The following is a 22,530-nucleotide window of genomic DNA, read 5'->3' as shown; positions in this document are numbered from 1 at the left end:
AATTTTTTGGCAAGAATTTATTAGGGTACATATATTTTAACCTCTCAATGTCCGTACATGCTAGTAAAAAATTAAGCATGTATAAATGTTTTTGTATTTATCTGTACATGATACTTAGACAACTTGCATGTTCTGGAGATTTGGCAGCTGATCCAAAACATTGTGGTTCATAGTACTAATCTGGTTCCCAGTCAAATCCCTACAACAAAAAAGTAACACATTATTTTCTCAACAGTATGGGGTTAAATTTAATTCACAAAGTTCCACCAAGAATGCAGAATCGAAAATTTATAAGAGTACATACACCAGTACTATGTCTTTTAACTTAATTGTTATACCATATAGAGTTTTTCTTTTCTGTGGGGTTATAATTTTGGCGGTTAGATAGCTTTCTGCCAAAATTTTATGCGCCAAATATGCACCCAATAGTGACTTCAGTATTTGAAAGAGAGACAACTCTTTCCTGTCCGTCAAAATTTATTCCGCTACAATTATTAGCATACCTTTGAGCCAGCAAATCGCCAAATTTTAGACCGGCAGAATAAACCCACTATACGGTACCAATGTCGAAACGTAAAATAAATAACATGAAAAACAAGAGTACCGCAAACGGTACATAATATGCCCGTGAAATGCTTACATAGGGTGTTTTTCTTGTGCTATAATTTGTATAACTTTGCTTCAGGTAGTATCAGCCATCATGAGGCTGTGACAAACTTTCATATGAACAAAGGGTCTTAGCTTAAAAATCAAGTTTTCCTTAAAATGGACCAAGTTCAACAACCTGTAATTTTTTCAAAAATGGAAGAAAATCAAAATCTTTCCACAGATCCACATCTTCAATACCCATACAAACACTCCACAAAATAAGAAGGTCCTCACTTGAAACTGTGGGAGGAGTTAGGTGGACAAATTATGTACCTCCATAGAATATTAATTTCCAAATAGACTAAGTTCAACAACCTGTAATTTTCTCAAAAATTGTAGAAATCAAAATCCATCCCACATGCACATCTTCAGTACATATACAAACACTCCACAAAATAAGAAGGTCCTCACTTGAAAACTGTGGGAGGAGTTGGGCAGACAAATTATGTACCCTCCATAGAATATTAATTTCCAAATAGACTAAGTTCAACTATACCCTCCATAGAATATTAATTTCCAAATAGACTAAGTTCAACAACCTCTAACTTTCTCAAAAATTGTAGAAAATCACAATCCATCCCACATACACATCTTCAATACCCATACAAACACTCCACAAAATAAGAAGGCTCTCACTTGAAAACTGGGAGGAGTAGGGCGGACAAATTATGTACCCTCCATATAATAATTATTTCCAAATAAAGGGGCAAAACTCCTGGAAAAAAGGTCGAAAAGGATCAAAATTGCAGTATGATCTAGAGTGACCCACAAAGAAGCTACACAGCAAGTTTCAGCATGATATGTGAAAGGGAAATGAAATTATAAAGAGAAAACCCCGAACAGACGGACGGATGGATATACATACAGACATCGCTGTACCATAATACGTCCCGTCTAAAGACGGGCGTATAAAAAGGATAATTGAAAGTGAAAAAGACAGTCAAAATTCACAGGGAAACAGATTACATAGGTGTTGGATTAGACAGGTTCAACTGTACATGACAAACTATATTCAAAGTGAAAGGGATAACACAGGTCTGGGCTGACAAAGGTTCAGCTGTAAATGATAACGCTAAAACAGATGACTTACAGTTGTTCAATGGACGTAACCATATGGGAGGCTGTAACACTGGTCAGCTGATTGTAGGAAAGGTCCCTGAAAGAAATAAAATAACTACCTGTTTCATATGTTCTAGTTTTTATCTGACCCCAGCCACAATGATGTATTCAAGGTGTAAGGAGAGAAAACAAAATCCTTGTTTCGTACAAAATTATGATCAGCTGTAAAACTGGATTATCAAGAAGGCTAGATACTTCTTTAAATAGGGTACCATCTATACTGGCTGTTACAAGGGCAAAAATAATCATCCATCTGCAACTTGAATTACGATTGTTATGCAGGCATGCATCAACCAAATTACATGCGCTATACCATTACTGCAGCCCTCCAACTTGTAATTGTATAAAGCATACATGATGACCATGACCTGATATATTTCTGTAGATGGTCAGGATTAATAGACATATTCACAGTGTCACTAGCATTGTAGACATTATATAACAAAGAATTGTATAAACAAATATCTGACTCATATTCATTATGTTTGTTTAAATTGTAAAAAACACATGCAGAAAACTATGTCACAAATATAGGGATGCTATGCTATAAGAAAAAAAAATAGAACCCATCACATGATAATCATGTGACATGTTCTATCCAATGCCAGATTACTGTAAATGGGGATATATTTGCTTGGGTTTTAATTTCGTTTGATTCCCAATTATATTATTGATCGAGAAAATAAAACCATCTATAAGTGCTAATTGTTCAAAGTATTAGGGGGTATGAGTTCATACATGATAAATTTATCTGAGAAATTTAAACCCTCGTGAAATACCGAACGATAAAATCATGAAATTTTAGCTTGCAAAATTAAAGCCCTTTACAGTAACCCAAGGCAAAATAAAAAAGCAAAGATACGTAAAGCAATCACTACATAATGAATAAGCTGTAGTATAGTACTATATAACTTAAAAATAAAGACTAGAGTTGTAACATACAATAATAATATACATGCATTGAATCTGAATACAATGAAAACAATATATATATCTACAGAAATATCATTTATATCTCACGGTGAAAAATCTTTGTTAAGGGATTCTAAAACCGATGTCATTTTAAAAAAGAAAATCAAGGATGTAATATAGTATAATGGGTTAATAATGTTTTTAAATTGTGGAAAATCAATTTCATGTGTAATTCTAAAAACAATGCAATTTTAAAAATCAAAGGTGTGTTAATATAATGGTTCGATGAATGATTTTAGATTATGGAAAATCAATTGTATGATACTTGCACATATTAATTCTCCATGAAATCATTGATTTATATATATGCTTAACAGTGCGATTCTGCTAATCCTTGGGATATGATGAATCGCTGACTACAATGTTTGTACCCATGGTGTATCTGCATAAACAGCAGCATCTGTAAATCTCCACTGCAACATTCAGTTTAGCTGTTTTGTTTTACATCCTTTCAAGAAATTTTTCCTCATATTGAGACATCACCAGCTGTAGGTGAAGTACCAAAAATCTAGACCTACGCTTATAGTGCTAAAGTCCATAACAGATGGTTCTTTATGGTGCTAACGCCTGCCGCGACGTGGGACCTCGGTCTCTATAAGGTCATATCCGAATGACCCGTGATTCTAACTTCTAAATGCCAAGCATTTGGTGAAGGAGCAATCACTACCTATGTTTACGTTTTAGGTTTGATGCGGCCTTGGCGCGAGCAGGGGTCGAACTCACAACCTTCCGGTTATGGAGTAAATGCTCTACCACTGAGTTACTGCAACATAGACTTTAAGTAATGAACAAAAATATCTCACGAAGATTAACCATGCTTCGATTGCCAGGATTTACATTCACTTATCTACAGTGTATGTCTATAATAAAATAAAAACTATGGAACTTTGTTCAGAAAATTCACAGTATAGTCTAGACTAATACTAAAAAAGCAGCAACATTGATTTTTAAAAAAATATCAACAAATGATAGAGAAAAAATGTAAGAAATATATTGTATCCTCTCCCTTCAGTTTAAACAATGTGTGCCCGCACTCTAAGGTTTGTATAAGCTTTTTAATATCCAGAACTAAAAAAAAAATCACAACGCACTTTCCTGACTAGTTATCATTAAAATGTACCTAACTTTCAGTGTGGCAAACCTGATACGCAATTTATAATAACTTATCTGAAAGACCAATCATTATGAGTTTGTATCACCTTGACCAAACACCATGTCAGGAGGTTTGTAAAACTTTTTTGAGCATGTTTTCATACTCAAACTCCGTGCTCTAAATCATACTCATACTTAATAGTGAACATGATAAAACTTTTATAAAGTTATTCTCATACTCAAATGGAGCTCAAGATTTTTCGAGTTTGCTTAGAGCTTGCTCAGATTTATACTCAAAACAAGCATGGCTGAGTTTGAATATGGTAAAAGTTTTATAACCTCTGGGCCTGATTGACTAATATACTAGTACCCTATTTTACCTATACTGGTACCCCAATTATTTTTTTTGTGAAATAAAACTGCAAATGTACAGATATATGCATTAATACAGGTCCCTGTCTGTTGGATAATGTTTCCATCAATCATGCTAGTCTCATTCCATAATATATAGTTTGTAATGTTTTACATATATTAGCCATATGTTTCACTATAGGGAAAATAAGTTCCATCACATTTACGTCCGATGTCTAATAAACCATTAGTTGATAACTACCCAATTATAAGCATTGAAAAATAATGATTTCAAAAAAGCTATATAATATCTAAAAAGAAAAAAAAGGGTATGTATAAATATATAAAATAAATCTAACAAGACATCTAAGAAGAAGCAAATGAGAGTAAGAGTAATATACAGAGGGAGTGGCTGGTGTAGTTACTTACATATGATACACTCTTTGGCGCTCCAAATCCACAGTTACCAAATCATTGTTAGTCAATATGCTGCAATTTATGTTGCAAGGACAAATAAGAGGTAACTTGTTGCAAATGAGAACAAAATTTTGAAATAAGGGGAGAAATGCAATTTACTGTACAAGGGCATGGATTTTAAGTACAGATTTTGTAATAATATCAGAATTGTTAAGTTTTAAGCCTAGGAAGGTATAGCTCCCTCATCTTTTTGTTGCATTTAATTTTGACATGTTCCTGTAGCCGTGGTCTGACCACTCTCAAGCACATCTGAAATTTGTGATGGCAATTTATGCAGGTGATAATCGCCAAGGACATGCGTAATTTAAAAAAAAAAAATTGTTTGAATTACTCAACCATACAACACTGGAATCAGAAGCAAAAACAAAAACAAAAAAAACCAGAGAAAAAAAGAGTTGGCTGCACACTTTATTATTACATTATGTGTATCCTACATCTAAAAACGCCATGTGTGATTTTTGCATGCAGTACATATAATGCACCACAACTCTACATGTCAGTAAGCTTTTACAGTACAAACTCTACCCATCAGTGTACACATGTAACTTAAGCTAAGCATTATTATTATGGGTTATATGTATCTCGATGACAATTTACCATCATAGACTATATTCAATTTCAACTTCAGTTTAGGAATTTTGAAATTGCAATTAAAGCATTCATTGTTACTGTATGATATTATTAAAGATCATTTGAAAAAAGTTTGGATTAAATCAGCATAGTTCTTTCAAAGAATTTTTTTTAAAGAAAACAAATTCACATATTTGCTTACAACGAACTTTCGTCCAACTGAGCTAAAAACTAATTAATATTGAATCACGGTGATATGCTGAAATTCACTTTTAATTTATGTGCACTTCATCAGATGCAAATTTATGAGGTTGCCTTAACAAGGAAAAAAGAATTTCATGATTTATTTTATATCTATATAATACGATGAAACAAATCAGACATGAGAAACGTTAACAAAAATGGTATCTTGCTGATAAATTGAACAAAATAAGACTGGAGACATAAAATTTTGTGATATATATTTGTGATCTTCAGTTCTTGTATAATACATAAAGTAAACACATGTACCTCCATCTATAAGCAATAAATATACAATCTATAAACTAACACTTGTAATACAATGTATCTCTATCTAACAAACTTCAAAACATGAAATTTTCAATAATTTTAAACTCATAATTAGAGGAGAACTCCTTTTTAACAAGATGTATATAATACTTACACCATTTGTAGAACAGTGTGTTTATAGGTGTAGACTGGGAGACTGGATAATTTGTTGTAACTTGCATCACTACACAAACATATCAAATTATATTGAACTGCTTTTGATCCTGTGGAACCATTTGAAAATTCAAGCTATCATCCTAATGATTATACATACCACAAACACACATTCTGATGCATGAACTTGTTAGAATTTTCATGTTTTTCTAGCTATTTAATTCGTAAGCAAGCACTATAAATAGCTAGCGAAAAAAAAAGTATGTATCTTTTGAGATTGTAAACTTCAGATCTTAATGAATTACATTATATAACTCTATGTGTTGTATATAGTCCTAATTTTTATTTCTTTGATCAAATTGAAAATATATATTAGGTAATGTTTATTTCATTTTGATAAAATGTAATTGAGTATTTAGTCATATCAGAAAATAATTTGTTTGTAAAATGCATCCTTAACATCAAAGAAAAATTCAAACTAAATTAATTTGCTTTTATATTACAAGAATTAATTTTCTGCTCTTTGTAAATTCAACTTGACTTTAAAAATAACAAGATTGCTATGTGTAGCCGTGTAGCCATGTCCCCCACTGCCGCAAAAAAAGGTAGAACGAAAAAAAGTCCCATAACTCCTGTAAAATTTGTCGAATCAAAATGATGGTGCAAGATGATCAACTACATATGGTGACTAACATTTCCTTTAGAGGAGCTAGTTGCATCCACAAAGTCAAGTGGGGCAAAAGAATGCATGCACGGACGTATACACATGGACACCAGTATTTCTATGACCCTTTCTGTGTTGCGGTGGGGGACAAAGAGAGCAATGGAAACAATTAAACATTATAGTTAATAATGATACAAATGTAATTACAGATAATTTATTGATGGTAAACAACATGCACATGATGAAGAAGCAAGATGTACTTACAGGGTCTCCAGATACTGCAGATCCTTTAGAAAATTTTCTTCCAAAGTTGTTAATTGTAAATGACTAATGTTCCTGAAATAAATAAATAAATATTTTTTCAATAACAATAAAACAAGAGGCCCACAGGCCTTATCGGTCACCTGAGTACTAGTTAAAAGTATAACTACTCCCAATGGCTATGAAATCTAGAAAAACATTTCCTGTTCTGAATATCTAAGCTAATTAAATTCTAATGTTCAGCAACAGTATAAAACAAGATACGTTCTTAAAACTTCACTGCCCTCAAAAGTGCATACACTAATGAGAGCTAGGCTTTACATAATATTTATATGTATTGACATTAAACAATATGACTAATGAGGACCCATCCTAGAGTCAAAACCCTGGGTTGTAAAATTCACCAGTTTTTGTACATCCTTTTCTGCTATTCCTAAATATGCATTTAGATTTTACACTGTATCAGCAAACTATAAAAAAGTCCTTCAAATCATTATCATAATAATTTTGACACCACCCTGAACCAAACCGTACCCCCTTTGATCATGAAATTTACAGTTTTGGTAGAAGCTTTCCCACTCTATATCACAATCCAATTATAGTTTTCTTACACATATGCAGTTCTAGAGAAGAACATTTTCGAAAATTGGTCAATTTTTGGCAGTTTTTACCCCTCCCCTAAGGCCCCAGGGGTGCAGGAGTCCTGAAATTTACAATTTATGTCCCCCTTGTCCCAAAGATCTTCATATACCAAATTTGAAAAGAATTGGAATAGTATAGCTATCAAGAAGAGGTTAAAAATGTTCAATTGTTAATGCACGAGTTTACTCAGGTGACCTAGCCATGTCCCCCACTGCCGCAAAAAAAAGGCTTTTTTTGGATTTGAGGCAAATTCTGTGAATCGCGCTAGCGATTCACAGAGAATTTGCCTCAAATCCAAATCTGTTCATATTGACTATGAACAGCTCAAAAGTGATGTTCATTTCTTAAATTTATATTCATTTACTAAATCACCATTTGTTTACATTGCTTGTATAAGTCAGGCAATATTTTGTTGCATAAAACGAACTCCTAAGATCCACCTATGTCACAATCGTATTGTGATGACGTACGTCAAAACATAGACATGTCGTATTGTGATGTACGTCAAAACATAGACATGTCGTCACACTTCGTCTAACCCTGCCTTTTATTAACATTGCACGGTGCACTGTATTTTGGAGCTAATTAAGAGACCATAAAATTTGGATGATAATCCACGTAAGTTCACAATCTTAATCCGATGTGTGACTTTGCGAGATCTTTGTAACACGTATCGTATTTTTTCAAATCATTACGCTCTCTCAGTCGCGTGCTTTAAACTATAGTTCATAGTCAATATGAACGGATTGTGTCGCGTGCTGAAATTGGTTGGTTCATAGAGGAAAACGCGATTTGTAATATAAATATATAATTATAATACAAATTATATGTATAAAAATGTGCGCGATATCATAGTTATAATTCAAGTATGTGCAAGGTATTCATTTACAATGTACACAGTAACTTTAATACTCACAAATGCTTGATTATGTTTTTGGATGACTTGAAAAAGTTGTTGTCGAAATTTGATATACGATTGGATGATAAATCTCTGAAAAGATAAGATATCATTCATCAAATCATTTTTAAATGATGGTACACATGTATATATGAATGTTTTCATGAAATATAAGTACATTCAGAATTTTGTAAGAATATTTACTTAAACTTACAAATATGAAAATACAACAATATTGTACTTACAATGTTTCTAATAGTTCTAAATCATCAAATGTACTGTGCTCTATGGAGGAGATATTGTTCCCTCGCAGGCTTCTACAAATGGAAAACATCTTAGAAACATGTATTATAAATCATGAAAGTTACACCACATTGTTGTTGGTAAATTCCAGGAAAATCCACAAAGCAAAAATGTTGAATTCAATTTCAATAATGTTCATAAATAACATTTGTGCAAAGTTTAGGCCAAACAAAATTTTTCATAATTGTTATTACCAGAATTTTTTAACACACCTAGCTACTAGCTCTGCCAATAATTGTTTTAATGGCTTTATAAAATTCTACTTAATAACATGACAAAAACAAACAAAAAACAAAATTTGGTACAGGCAAATTCGACATCTTTAACAAAGGGTACCTGTAAAGTGCGAAGCGAAATCGAAACGAAATCTACCGAAACGAAACGAAATGCGTTTGGGCATAAATACATGTTTCAGTGTTTTTTGCTCTAAAGACAAATCTATGTATACATGTGGATATTGTGTATTTGTATGTAGTATATCAAACGGTGGATTCTGAGTATGTTCTCTTTGTTATTTATGCTTCCCTTGTTCATAAGCCTTTTCATTTTACAAAATGCTGACCTCCTCCTGATATTATTGTATAAAACAATTTCCGTTTTCCGTCCCGTTTTCAATTTCACGTCTTAGCAACACCCCAAATGTATAGAGTTATCTTTAGACTCACTACATATCAATAATAATTTTTAATAATACATGTATATATATCTTACCGAATTGCATTCATATAATATGGTATATTATTTAATTTATTTCAGTACTCGCACCTCAGCAGTTCGAGATAAAATAAGAGGTTAAGAACTCTTCCTGCTCTCAACTTTCTCAGACACGAGCTTCTTCAAACAATGTATCTATACCCAAAGGCGGATCCAACGCCGGTGACCCCCACCCCTCGTTTAGTGTGTTTCCCCAGACCTCTGAGACTGTAACCCTCCGTTCTGAAATTTACTGATCCGAAACTAATTTCACATGGTATTTAATCAACTTCGGATATGTACTTTGTCCTTACCCCCCCCCCCCCTCCAACTTTTAAAACTTCGTATCAGTCAAGCCCAAAGCCTACATCAAAAAGGGGAGGCGAATTTTATTTATCTGTGGTAACTTTCACACTGGGGCCTAAGATACCATTTTTAATTATTTTAATTTAAAAAGTTCGGTTATACAATCTGTTTCGTTTCGTTTTGGTAGATTTCGTTTCGTTTCCTTTCAATTTCGTTTCGCACTTTACAGGTACCCCTTTAACAAATTATAAAGCAGCAAGCTTTAATGTATATAAAAGTACACAAAATTATCTTTATTGTTAAAATCTTTTAAAAATTCTATAAAAAAAATTCACAATATTTTGTGCAGATGTGTGAATTGAGTCCTGCATGCATAATTAGTGGCATTATTCTTTCATGTAAATTTACTCAAATATTGGCCAAAAAAAAAAAACATTTGAAAAAGCATAACATTTCCATCTAAGCTTACAAATTATCTAGCAATGTGAAACATCATTGGACAAGTCAGAGCTCTCCAGATATTTTTTCATGCAAAAAGTGCTCACTCTCGCATATCCCAGGACTCAACAAGAGGCAATGCTCACAAAGAATACCACCCCACCCCCTTAACCCAATCTCCAAAAGGGTGTTGTTAATAGGTATAAATTACCTCTTTCCTGAGTGTAAAAAAAGGGGGGGGGGATGACAAAACCTTGGGTAGTCTCTTCTCTAGGAGTGTGCTTGACCTTTGACCTATTGTCCCCAAAATCAATAGGGAACTTCTTCGTCCCATGGGTAGTCAACATGTATGATATGGTGACTGCATGTAGGTGGAAACGATAATGCTTTAGAGCCCCGAAACCATATTGCTACTTCGATGTCCAGTGCCCTTGACCTTTGACCTTAAATTCAATAGGGAACATCTTCATCCCATGGGTAGTCCATGTATGATATGGTGACTGCATGTAGGTGGAATGGATAACGCTTTAAAGCCCCGAAACCATATTGCTACTTCGATGTCCAGTGCGCTTGACCTTTGACCCCAAAATCAATAGGGAACACCATCATCCCATCGACAGTCCATATGTATGATATGGATTGTGTATTGAGTTTTACTTGTCCAAACTGGGTTTTCACTTGCCTTGGGCAATCGGACAACCGTTAGTGTCGATCCCTGGTATACCCCAAGGTTTTATAATTAATGCTGAAGTTTTACCAACTCGTGGATAAAATTTGCAAAGAATGAAAGAAATTCTCGAAGAAAACATATTTCTCTCATCTATGATTCATATAGACCTGGCCTCATGCAAGACCATAAACTGAGAATATACTTTAAGTCAAAATTTTTATTACTAATAACTTAGATTTCTCTACCACAGATTAAAACAAGAGACCCATGGGCCATATTGCTCACCTGAGTCACCTTGGCCCATATTCAAACCTACATATTCGCATGTAAAACTTTGATCCCCTATTGTAGCCCCATCCAACACCAGGTGCCATGATTTTAACAAACTGGAATCTGCACTTTGTCAGGAAGCTTTCATGTAAATTTCTACTTTCCTAGCCCAGTGGTTCTTGAGAAGAAGATTTTAAAAGATTTGTATGTAAAACTTTGATCCCCTATAGTGACCTCATCCTACCCCCGGGGGGCATGATTTTAACAAACTGGAATCTGTACTATGTCAGGAAGCTTTCATGTAAATATCTACTTTCCTAGCCCAGTGGTTCTTGAGTAGAAATTTTTAAAGATTTTCCCTGTATATTTTTATGTAAACTTTGATCCCCTATTGTGGCCTCATCATACCCCCGGGGACCATGATTTTAACAAACTCAAATCTGCACTATGTCAGGAAGCTTTCATGTAAGTATTTACTTTCCTAGCCCAGTGGTTCTTGAGTAGAATTTTTTAAAGATTTTCCCTGTATATTTTTATGTAAAACTTTGATCCCCTATTGTGGCCCCACCCTACCCCAGGGGGCCATGATTTTAATAAACTTGAATCTGCACTATGTCAGGAAGCTTTCATGTGAATAACCTGAGAGGACTTCACCCAAGGATGCTTTTGGCCAAGTTTGGTTCTGAAGAAGAAGTCAAAAATATGAAAAGTTTACAGACGGATAGAAGACGGACAACAGGTGATCAGAAAAGCTCACTTGAGCTTTCAGCTCAGGTGAGCTAAAAACTGCTGGTTTATATAAACAAATCAAATACAGATATACACTGATAATTTTATTTGCTTATGAAAATTATTTCAAAAGTTTATTGTATTCGAAATTTAGACTTAAGTCTATTCTCAGATTATGGTCTTGAGGTCAGATGCCCAGGCCCATGGATCAAAATGATCACCCGAGTCATCTTGTTCATAGCGATAAAGACTTGTTAGCTTGGAACACAAACACAGGCAATTGCATCACTTGGGGTCGAATTTACTCTTATAGTAAATTCGACCCCAAGCGATGCAATTGCCTGTGGACACAAATAAAGACCAAATTTCTTAATTGTTGTGGACCCACTAAGGGTTAAGGGTCATGGTATGAAGGGAACTGAATCAGTATTACATGAGGACACTCAATTAATTAAACTTAAGGTTTTTCAGAGAACTTTTCAGAAAAAAATGTGAAAATAACTTGTGTGCAAACTTAGATGCATATTACTTACAATTCCTGCAAGTTCGTCAAAAAGGATATGTTACTTCGTGGCACTTCTTCTATCTCATTACTTGAAAGATCTCTGCAAAAAAAAAAAATCAGTGTGAATTAATAATAAGTTCTAACAAAGATTTTGTTTCACATGACTGACATTTTTTTTTTATATATATATAATTTATACACAATATATTTTCTTAAGAAAATTATTTCAATTAGGTAGAAGAGTTTCCCAATGTTGGACTTCTTTTGTAGGCCCATCTACAGAAGGAAGCTTTGATATACATATATGTAATTAAAAGATTGGTCTTTTGTGTTTTTAGTTTAGTGGTTCTTGAGAAGATTTTTGAAATACCTCATCCTCTTTTCAAAATTATCTTCCCTACAAATAGAGCAAGGCCCTTCAATTGAATCTTGCTTTCTTAAAATACTTTTTGTAAATTTTCATTAAAACTGGCAATTAAGTATATAGTTCTGGAGAAGACAAAAAAAAAAATGAAAAGTAAATCCCAGCAGCAGGACGATTTTGACCCTTCGTGACTAGCTCTTTGGATCAGAAAAGCTCCATCTGAGCCTATGTAACTCTAGTGAGCTATCAAGAGAGAAAAAACTGTTAATTCTGACAAATGATAAATAAAAGTATATCATTTTTTTCCAGAGAGAGAGAGAGAGAGAGAGAGAGAGAGAGAGAGAGGGGGGGGGGGGGGGGTATGCATACACTCTTCAAATTGAAATTGACCTAAGCCAAAAATCAATGACATTTTGAAAAATTTTGATTGAGATCTTCCTTAGTAGTCTTACTGCATGGCTATTGAAAAATGTTCAAAACATGTGTACAATCATAAAGAAACTGCTTATTCATTCCCCATTAAATATACCCCTGCTAATTACAATCCACAAGTGACCTACTTTTCCTATCTTTTCAAGGTAAATTTCTAGCAATTAAAATCAACCCTGTATCAGAAATGACATTCCACTTCATTCAATGACATGCACAGACCTTCCTTGAACAAAGAGCATAAAACACATCCCTTTTAAGTGACTAGGAAAAGAACATACCATGTGGTCAGATTCCAGGAAAAATCAAGGTTCATGTAGATTGATAAATTATACACTTAATCATTTATTTTTATTGAAATCAAAAGGACATGGACATCTCTTCTAAATGAATTCTACTCCATGATAATAATTATAATGCAATGACAATTTGCCTTATTGAAAACATGGCATTGTACATGCGTATTTTCTGCATTTCTGATCATTAATTCATCATGGTACATGTACAAATGTAGTATTATGTGTGGGCAGGTTTTATGATAAGAGGACACTTTTTTTTTTTTTTTTTTTTAACCAAGAAATAATAAAAACGTACTTTCTTTTTCTTTATGAAGAATAGGAATTTTTCCAATGCTGAAAACACTGTTTTTATGAGAGGGTGTATATTATACATGAAGGTTTTTAATTTGTATTCTGAATGTAAAAGTGTATAGTAAGCCGTATCTCTGCTGGATACACTAGTTTTTGATATAACAGGCATAAGTTTTAAATGATGCATCAATGATTTTGTAGCTTTGTATGTCAGACTTAAATAAGGTAAATTTATGTTATCATTATTTAATTATTATAGCTGATCCAATTCTAACAACCAATGGTCCATACTTTTCCTTCCACAGGGAATATAACCTTGCTGCTTTATTACAAATACATCAATATATAGTCAATTGTGTGCCCGTGTAACGCATTGTGAAAATATCAACTAACTGATCATTAATTTCATTGATTTATTTAGGGGAAAACACTGTTATATAATATACATGGTTTTTAGAACTATTAGATAAAGCAGAATGATATAATAACATGAATCAGAATGAGGTCCTAAATGCAGATTGTGGAACTTTCTGATTTTTTTATCAATCTAAATACATGTACATATATTTTATATATCGATTTCAATTGATGGCCTAGAAGTTAGCACGTTCGCCCCGCATGCGGAAGGCAGGGGTTGAAATCTCGGCCACGACAGACCTTAGTCGTTAAAACAGATAATGACAGTTCCATCGCCAAACGCTCGGCATCAGGTGTGAATGTCAGGGGTCCTCGGAGACGACCTTAAAATGGATGTCCCATGTCACAGCAGGTGTGGCATGCTAAAGAACCTAATGCACGATTTGATGTAATCATGATTTCACACTCTTGTTCTGTGTTTGATAATGCATAGAAATTCACATGCTCTTGCTTCGATCACCACCAAAGACACTAAAATATGTTAACAATCGGATCACCACCAAAGACACTAAAATGTGTTAACAATCGGATCACCACCAAAGACACTAAAATATGTTAACAATCGGATCACCACCAAAGACACTAAAATATGTTAACAATCAGATCACCATCAAATTTAAGACACTAAAATATGTTAACAATCGGATCACCACCAAATTTAAGACACTAAAATATGTTAACAATCGGATCACCACCAAAGACACTAAAATATGTTAACAATCGGATCACCACCAAAGACACTAAAATATGTTAACAATCGGATCACCACCAAAGACACTAAAATATGTTAACAATCAGATCACCATCAAATTTAAGACACTAAAATATGTTAACAATCGGATCACCACCAAATTTAAGACACTAAAATATGTTAACAATCGGATCACCACCAAAGACACTAAAATATGTTAACAATCGGATCACCACCAAAGACACTAAAATATGTTAACAATCGGTAAATACGACTTTGACAGTTAATGTCTCTATAACATCTTCATGTCCGACAATCCTCCAGGCTTCGACATGCTCAAATTGCCGAGATAATAATCATATATTACATTGTAGCTTACGTGGACAGGTATAAATTTCCATTATACACACATTTACAATATGTATATCATATTTCTAAAATTCAATTCTTGTATTACTGATTCTTTTTACTTTTGTTACCTCTCCTAAAGAATTAATTCAAAATAAGACAACAGTAGGTACATAATGAATTTTAGCCTAACTTACAAGCATACTATACAAATGAACAATAAATTATGTCATAGTTGTTTGAGGTCTAAATGAATAGAGCCTACTTTGGTCCAATGAAAGAGTGGACATTCATTTGAAGTGTTTACAATTTCCAGAACAGTTGTACATTTATGATGTCCTATCTGAAGACCATGACCAGCATTTTTCTTTATCACGTAACTGCCAGCTAGTAGATTGAAAATTTGTATACACACTATTCATAAAACAGCTAGAGTAAAGTTCATTTTTAAAGATTCAAAGTCATATTTAGGACTACAAATCAGGTGTGTACTCTGCATATAGTCCTTTGATATTTGCCTACTACTAACATTATGTACATATAATCAGTTTAAGGTACAATATAAAGAAATGTAAATACAAAAATTCCTGTCATGAAGATAATCTGACTATACATAATACTTAAATAGACAAAAGTAATTGACAAACTTGGTAAAGTACAATACTAACAATACTCTTCAACATTGGAGCAGTCAAAGAATTCCCTAAACACACCCATGCAAATTCAAAAAATTTGTGAGAAAGATTTGAAAACGAAAACAAGATTTACAATAAGTAAATACATCTTGTTTAGTATATTTGCTCATGAAATCAGACCATTTATTTGGATTTTTTCGCTTAATATCATTCAAAAAGAGTTAGTTTACCCAACTCATTTTTCTAAGAAAGACCCACTTTTTACAAAGATAAGCTACTAATTATATTCTTCAATATAAGTTTATACAGAAAGTAAAACTTGAGCACCACTAGGGTACAGATATGTTACAATGAAAAACTAGAGTACACACAGTCATGTCACCATGTCATATGTCACCATTTTAAAAAACATTTAAAAACACATCTTTTTAGACTTGCATATTATTAGTATTATAGGTGGTTAAATCTTTATGGTTTCTTTACCATCATTTTAACATGCCTTTTTCTAGTGTATAATTGTATAATTTATTTCAACTATTGTATTTTATATAATTTGGTTGTGCGGCGTGGAACTTTTTTCATGCACATCATGTTTTAGATTTTAGTAATTTTACTTCACATTATTGATGTTTTTCTAGCATTGTTTTGATACTACCTGTCTTAATGCTGTTATAATTTAAATTCCTTGTACTACTTTTATAACATGCTGTATTGTGTCCAGCGCTTTAGAGTGGTTATTTATAGTCATACTAAGGGTGCTATATAAATAAATATTATTATTATTACCATGAAATATAAAAACTTTCCTCATATCCACGAGTGTCCTCATATTTTTTATTGAATTAGTATTTACTTCATTCATGTATAGGTAGCTAGGTGTGGAATTCAATTTCCTATAAAAAAAAAATTTCATGGATACACTAACCCATACAGTTTTCAAAATTTTCCATTCATGAACTTCATTCTGACCAGTAGTCCCATCAGAGTCACGTACACCACAAGTACATATATATATACCTTTAAATATGATTAAATAATGATGAAAATGTTTTCAAGAATTTAATGTTAGACAATTATGTAAATGCTAAAAATTTCTTTTAAGTGGAAAAGGTGCAGTACAAGACCATATTGTACCCATTATCACCGATTGGCAAATGAACACTAAAAGTATTGAAATATATTGAGGGGGAAAAAAAATCACATCTTCTGATCTTAATGCAAATTACATAACAACTGTAAAAAAGTATAATTGTCCATAATTTGTTGTTCTAAACAGTTTAGGAAAAAAAGGCAAAACATATATCCAATTACATACAGACTATTTTAAAATCGTAAACCGTACATGAAATTTTTTTCCATTTTACAGTATATACATTCTGCATATAGGTCAAACTTGGCATACAAGATTTCACAAGACCAGCGCAACACACATTAACTATACTCGTCACAATGTAGTGTTCCCATTGTATTGGGTTTTTTCTTCTTTTTAACACTTTGGCTTAGTCTTTGGGTTCCATTTGCGAGGATTAAGGCTACTTAGCGTACTTGACAAATATTATCACTCCATGCTACTGAGCACACAAAAAGATCTTTGTACGTAGACAAGTGATAAAATTCATTTAGGAGAAATGTTTGCCAACTATAGGTACACAACGATATATATTTAGTAAATTCCTTGTTCACGTAACCGTTGACCTTACGATTTACTTTAGAATTTCTTCTAAAACACAGCTGTATAGACCGTGGCATACAGTGACTTCAAAAAGTCTCTGGTTTAAAAAATATATAACCATCTTTTTCATGTTTGTGTTGTTCAGTCACAAAAAAGAACTGGTCCTTTGTCATTAGATGGTATCCCAATTGTAAGAAAAATGCTCCTTCAATGCACATAGAAATTCACATTGGCAAGACTAAAATCCATATTACTGCTGTCAATATTTTCTTTCTTATCATTGCAAGTTTTTTTTGTATAAACTGCCCGGAATGCACAGTTTTACAGATCAGTTCGTTTTATACAAGAATACAAGACATAGACTTTGTTATTCAACCTACACTTTTTTTAAAAAACAGATTATTTTTTATTTTTGAGATATCGATCTTAATACATTAGTACTATATAACTTCTGAACATGAATTTATGTGCCCATTTCAGTGAAAGTACATGTACATACGTTATAAAATTTCATTGACATGCTGCATAGTAAAGGTCAACCGTGACAAATTGAACACAAAATACATACATAACAAATCGAAGCAATTCGATATTCAGCAGTGTAATCTATATGATTCAGCTGTTTGTGTATTACGAGTACCAGAAGGTGCGTCAACATCATTTCTGCTTTGATAAGCAATCCTAGGACTACATTTAAAACCTTTACATATTTTTGATCATGTTTACACACAGAGATCTCTGGGCTTAATGTTATGATTTCAATGAGAGAACCGACTTAGAGACTTTCATTATTCAATGTATGTGACCATGTTTGGTGTCCCAGAATATTGGGCCTTAGTTCTATGTGCATAAATTGCTTTTTACAACATGAAATTTTAATATGATTTATATTACAAAAAGGAAAATTTTAATGTTCATCGGGATACGTCTAGTATAAAAAATTGCTTGTTGAAAGGTGATTTTTTTTGCTTGTTTCATGTTAATAAGGCTCAATTTAAAGAGCATTATGTAATGTTTTTTTGTTGTTTTTTTTTTACAATTACTGTCAGTTTAACTTACTACATGTGTAATAGATTACAGATGACATTAATAAAAGAATATTAAAATGAAATCAAATGATAAACTGATGGAGAATTTTTCACATATTTAGCACGAAAAATACAGGCATTCCTTCAGCGGCACCACAACGCAAAAAAGAAGGATGCATAAAGATATCGACTTTATACCTTGCTTGAAGCACATCTAGTCCAAAACATGTATTCAAGATTTTTCTTCCGAGTGCTTTAAAAACTTTTAAGAAAAATGTGTAGAGTAAAGATGACTACGGTCTAATTTTCCATGTGTTAATGAAGTAAAATCATGGCACCGTATAACCATTCAAAGCTTTATAACTGGAGAAAAAGAAATAGAGGACAGCACAAAAACGTAAATGTCGATATCAATTGTCAGCCCAAATGCACTTTTCGTGCAAAGAGGTGAAAATAATATCAAGATATTGAGTACACACAAGGTTCTATTAATTTTGTTCAAAGGCTGAATACACTGGTACCAGATCTGTCGGAGTTTAACTGAGCTATTTGAATAAACGACGTACTACATACAGTTGAGCAAACACATTCCACTTTGCTTTATAATGCAATACTGGGAATATTCAAGAAGCATGCATGATCATATATATATCTATAATTTTCATATGTATAGTATGTTTCGGCAATGCTCTCAAATAGACAGGAGAGTCAACCAATGGAATAAATACAACGCCTAGCTATTACAAGTCTTTAAATTTGATTCAGTATTAAATTTCATTAAACGTTAAATTTTCAAAACTGTTAAATTAGTATTACACCTATCTGCTTAACTACACACACTCTACAGATACACTTGTTTAAGCAGTATTTCAAAGCAGTTCCAAATATTTTCATCTAGATATCTAAATATGATTAAATGTAATTTATTTTAGGTATTTTGTGGAAACTGTTATACTGCTCCTACAGATGAAAACCAGGGATTATACCATTTCCTCCTTGCCACAGGTATTTTTAAAAAAACCTGTCAAAGCATTTTGGCGATACTTTGGGGGAAAGTGCAGGTTCAGTATAGGAAAGTATGTGTCAACATCATATATGCTGATTTTTTTTATCAAAATGACTAAAATATCTTTACAGTATATAAAAGTCACCACCAAATAAAATTCATACTATAAGTATTGTTGATTTTGACATTAGAATTGTCTTCTTTTTTTTGACATTAGAAAAGTCTTATCACAAGGAATACTCTCGTGAAATATCAAAGCTCTATAGAATTTCCTTTTTAAAAGTTATTGGCAAGGTTAAAGTTTTCAAAAAGTAGGTCAAACTCAAGGTCACAGGGTAAAAAATGTTGGTACCCACAGAAAGGTCTTGTCACAAGGAATACTCATGTGAAATATCAAAGCTCTAGCACTTACTGTACAATAGTTATTAGCAAGGTTAAAGTTTCTAAGTTTCTGAAAAATACCTGACATGCATCTAAATTCAAATACAAATCTGCAAATCATTTGGATTAAACACTCATTTTCACTTTTCAAAACTGTTTAATTCAAGGAATTGCCGATCTACCATTTATGGGGGATCAAGTCAAAGTATAAATTCTTACTGTGCTCATGTGATTAAACAAGTTCTAAAAAAAATTAATTTTACATAAATAATCAGTTTGGTGCAAATACATGGGTTTTCAGATATTGATACAAATTAAGTTTCCAATATATATGACAAATTATAGATATTTAGATGAATTAAAAATGGAATCTGTAAAGGTATTTTATCATTTTATGCATTATTTTATACATGTTCTTTGATGCATTTATCCAACACAGGCTTTTAAAACAGTCATTAGTGTGTTTCTAATATACTTACAAATCAATTATAACCAATATGAAAGCCAGAAAGTTACTGGAAAACAAAGTTATTCCCTTAATCATCTATGTGCCAAATGGGCTCTTCAATCCCCCTTTTTTTTAACAGAAAACGTTTTTGGAATGGAAAAAACCAAATTTGGGTCGCAACCACCCCATTGATAATTTTCTGTCTATTTTAACGACTGAGAATTCTGACAGAAACAGAATGTAAATATTTTGAAATCAAAAACTTTAAAATCATTTCCAGTGGATTCCAACTCGCAATTTTCAAATCGAGTCCCATGTAAGAACAAGAAATATATTACAGATATAAATATTTCCATTTTATGGTTTAAAAGGAATAAGTTGACCATTACGATAATTTATTTGTCATCCTTCAAGTTAGGTTATATGCAACTTATCTCAATCACGTATAATGATTTTTCATGACATTTTAGGTACAATAATTATAACATGCTCTAAAACAAACTGGCTGCAGGATCATGAAGTCCGAACTTGAATATTGCGACAAAATGACCGAGAAGTCAAGCATTCCAAAATAAAATTGTTATAATTTTCCGGTTTATTATTTCATAATTCAGTTATGTATTTATTTTTGTAGCTCTAGACAAGATATATAGTTTCAATTGAGGATCAAACTGCTACAAACTTCGAACGGTCGGTTATGTAGTCATAGATAGAATGTTCTATCGTTAAAATGATAATGTCCTACGGACGGAAACCTCGCGTAGAGTAAAAGGGCAAAAGCTCACTTGATTTTGATTTTCATTACGAATACAGACCGGGCCTGTCCCGAGACACAGTTAGATTATTCTAACTAACGTAGTCATAGACTCGCCGACATACTCACAACCTTCTTTTTTTTTTTCAACCTGAATGATATCCACGTTACAATTCGTTGTAAGGTGGTTTTTTTTTTCAAACATGGATCCAAATTAAAAACAAAAAAATGTTTACCTAGGCCGGTTTAAATACAAAATATTCACTTGGCTTGTCGTTTGGCGCCATTAAGTCGGAAGTTGTATAAAACCTACTTTTTCCGGATAAGGTGTGCATAGACCAAATATATTTTATTTGATAATATTTATTGGCACAAAGCAAAAAGTTCCAAAGGTCCATATATAGATTTCCATGTCAAGTTCAAAGACTGACTTTTTCCTCATAGTAAAGTTATAAATGATTACAATGAATCGGCATGTTATTATATATCTAGATATCGTACTAACAAAAATTAGTAAATGCGCAATTATAACTTGTGTTCAAAGAGTTAGTGGATATTTTCATAGGAACAATTTTGGCGAAATTAGAAAAAAAAAGAAGTAAATATACACGCAGGCCTACTTTATCCCCTTACGTAATAAGTTACGTGAGGTTAGCACTCCCCCCCCCCCCTTTTTTTTTTTTGGTTGAACATTTTAAATTTAAACTAGCTGCAGAACTGTAGCTCTCTTAAAAAATATATTGGTACGGATCCGCCCCAATAATTATCATAGAGCTACAGTTCTGCAGCTAAATTTAAACAAGCATTTTGAGAGTATTGCATGGTAACATATGTAATCCCCAACCGGTCACAAAAGTTATTGGATCGTAACAATATTCGAGGTTCATTAATTTAAATAGGTTATGGTAGAGAGGAAAATTGGTGAACCAGGATTGAAATCAACTACTATTCAGGAACAAAGACAAAACCAGGGGGAAAAAGATAAATTTATAATTAGGTTTAGGATTTTAACCAAGTCAATGAACTGTGAAATGTAGGTGATCATGAATAATTTAGCTACAATGTTGTATTGCTATACTAGAAATTTTAATGAGTGTAGTACTATTATATACAGAAATAAGAAACTTAATGGATGTAAACTTTAGGCTGGTGTATATATGTGATTCCACTAGTTCTTATCAACTTTGTAGAAGCAAAATAAACATGTACCAATTTTCAAAAGAATATCTGCAAGCACAACAAAATTAAAAAGTCAGTCAAACTGACAACACTGTTTTTCGAAGTTCAAGGACCGTAACTCAGTAAAGTATCACAAAATCAGAAATTTGGAATCAGATTTTGTACCTATATAACCACACCAGTTAAGATGGTTACCCCCCCCCCCCCTCCCCAATATTTTCTCCCTTTCAACATAAACTTATCTCCAAATGCAACATACATTGATCATCTTCAGTAAAAGAAATTCAGTTTGGAGTTTGCCATTATAGACTGTTGTA

General features: G+C 32.8%; 1 protein-coding gene across 1 annotated transcript in view; it reads right to left on the bottom strand.

Annotated features, from left to right (window-relative positions):
- The window catches only part of LOC125672010 (polycystin-1-like), a 79,104-nt gene that overhangs the window by 50,035 nt on the left and 6,539 nt on the right, over window positions 1-22,530 (bottom strand). Inside the window, exons 3-10 of the mRNA XM_056162162.1 lie at window positions 12,300-12,371; window positions 8,603-8,674; window positions 8,376-8,450; window positions 6,821-6,892; window positions 5,894-5,962; window positions 4,612-4,671; window positions 1,739-1,804; window positions 128-199 (exon numbers count right to left, since the gene is read on the bottom strand). Of these exons, the coding sequence (XP_056018137.1) occupies window positions 128-199; window positions 1,739-1,804; window positions 4,612-4,671; window positions 5,894-5,962; window positions 6,821-6,892; window positions 8,376-8,450; window positions 8,603-8,674; window positions 12,300-12,371 (558 nt within the window). The remainder of the gene's footprint in view (window positions 1-127; window positions 200-1,738; window positions 1,805-4,611; window positions 4,672-5,893; window positions 5,963-6,820; window positions 6,893-8,375; window positions 8,451-8,602; window positions 8,675-12,299; window positions 12,372-22,530) is intronic.

Source organism: Ostrea edulis, chromosome 4 (assembly GCF_947568905.1).
Source record: "Ostrea edulis chromosome 4, xbOstEdul1.1, whole genome shotgun sequence".
Classification (NCBI taxonomy): domain Eukaryota; kingdom Metazoa; phylum Mollusca; class Bivalvia; order Ostreida; family Ostreidae; genus Ostrea; species Ostrea edulis.
This window is presented reverse-complemented; position numbering and strand designations above follow the sequence as displayed.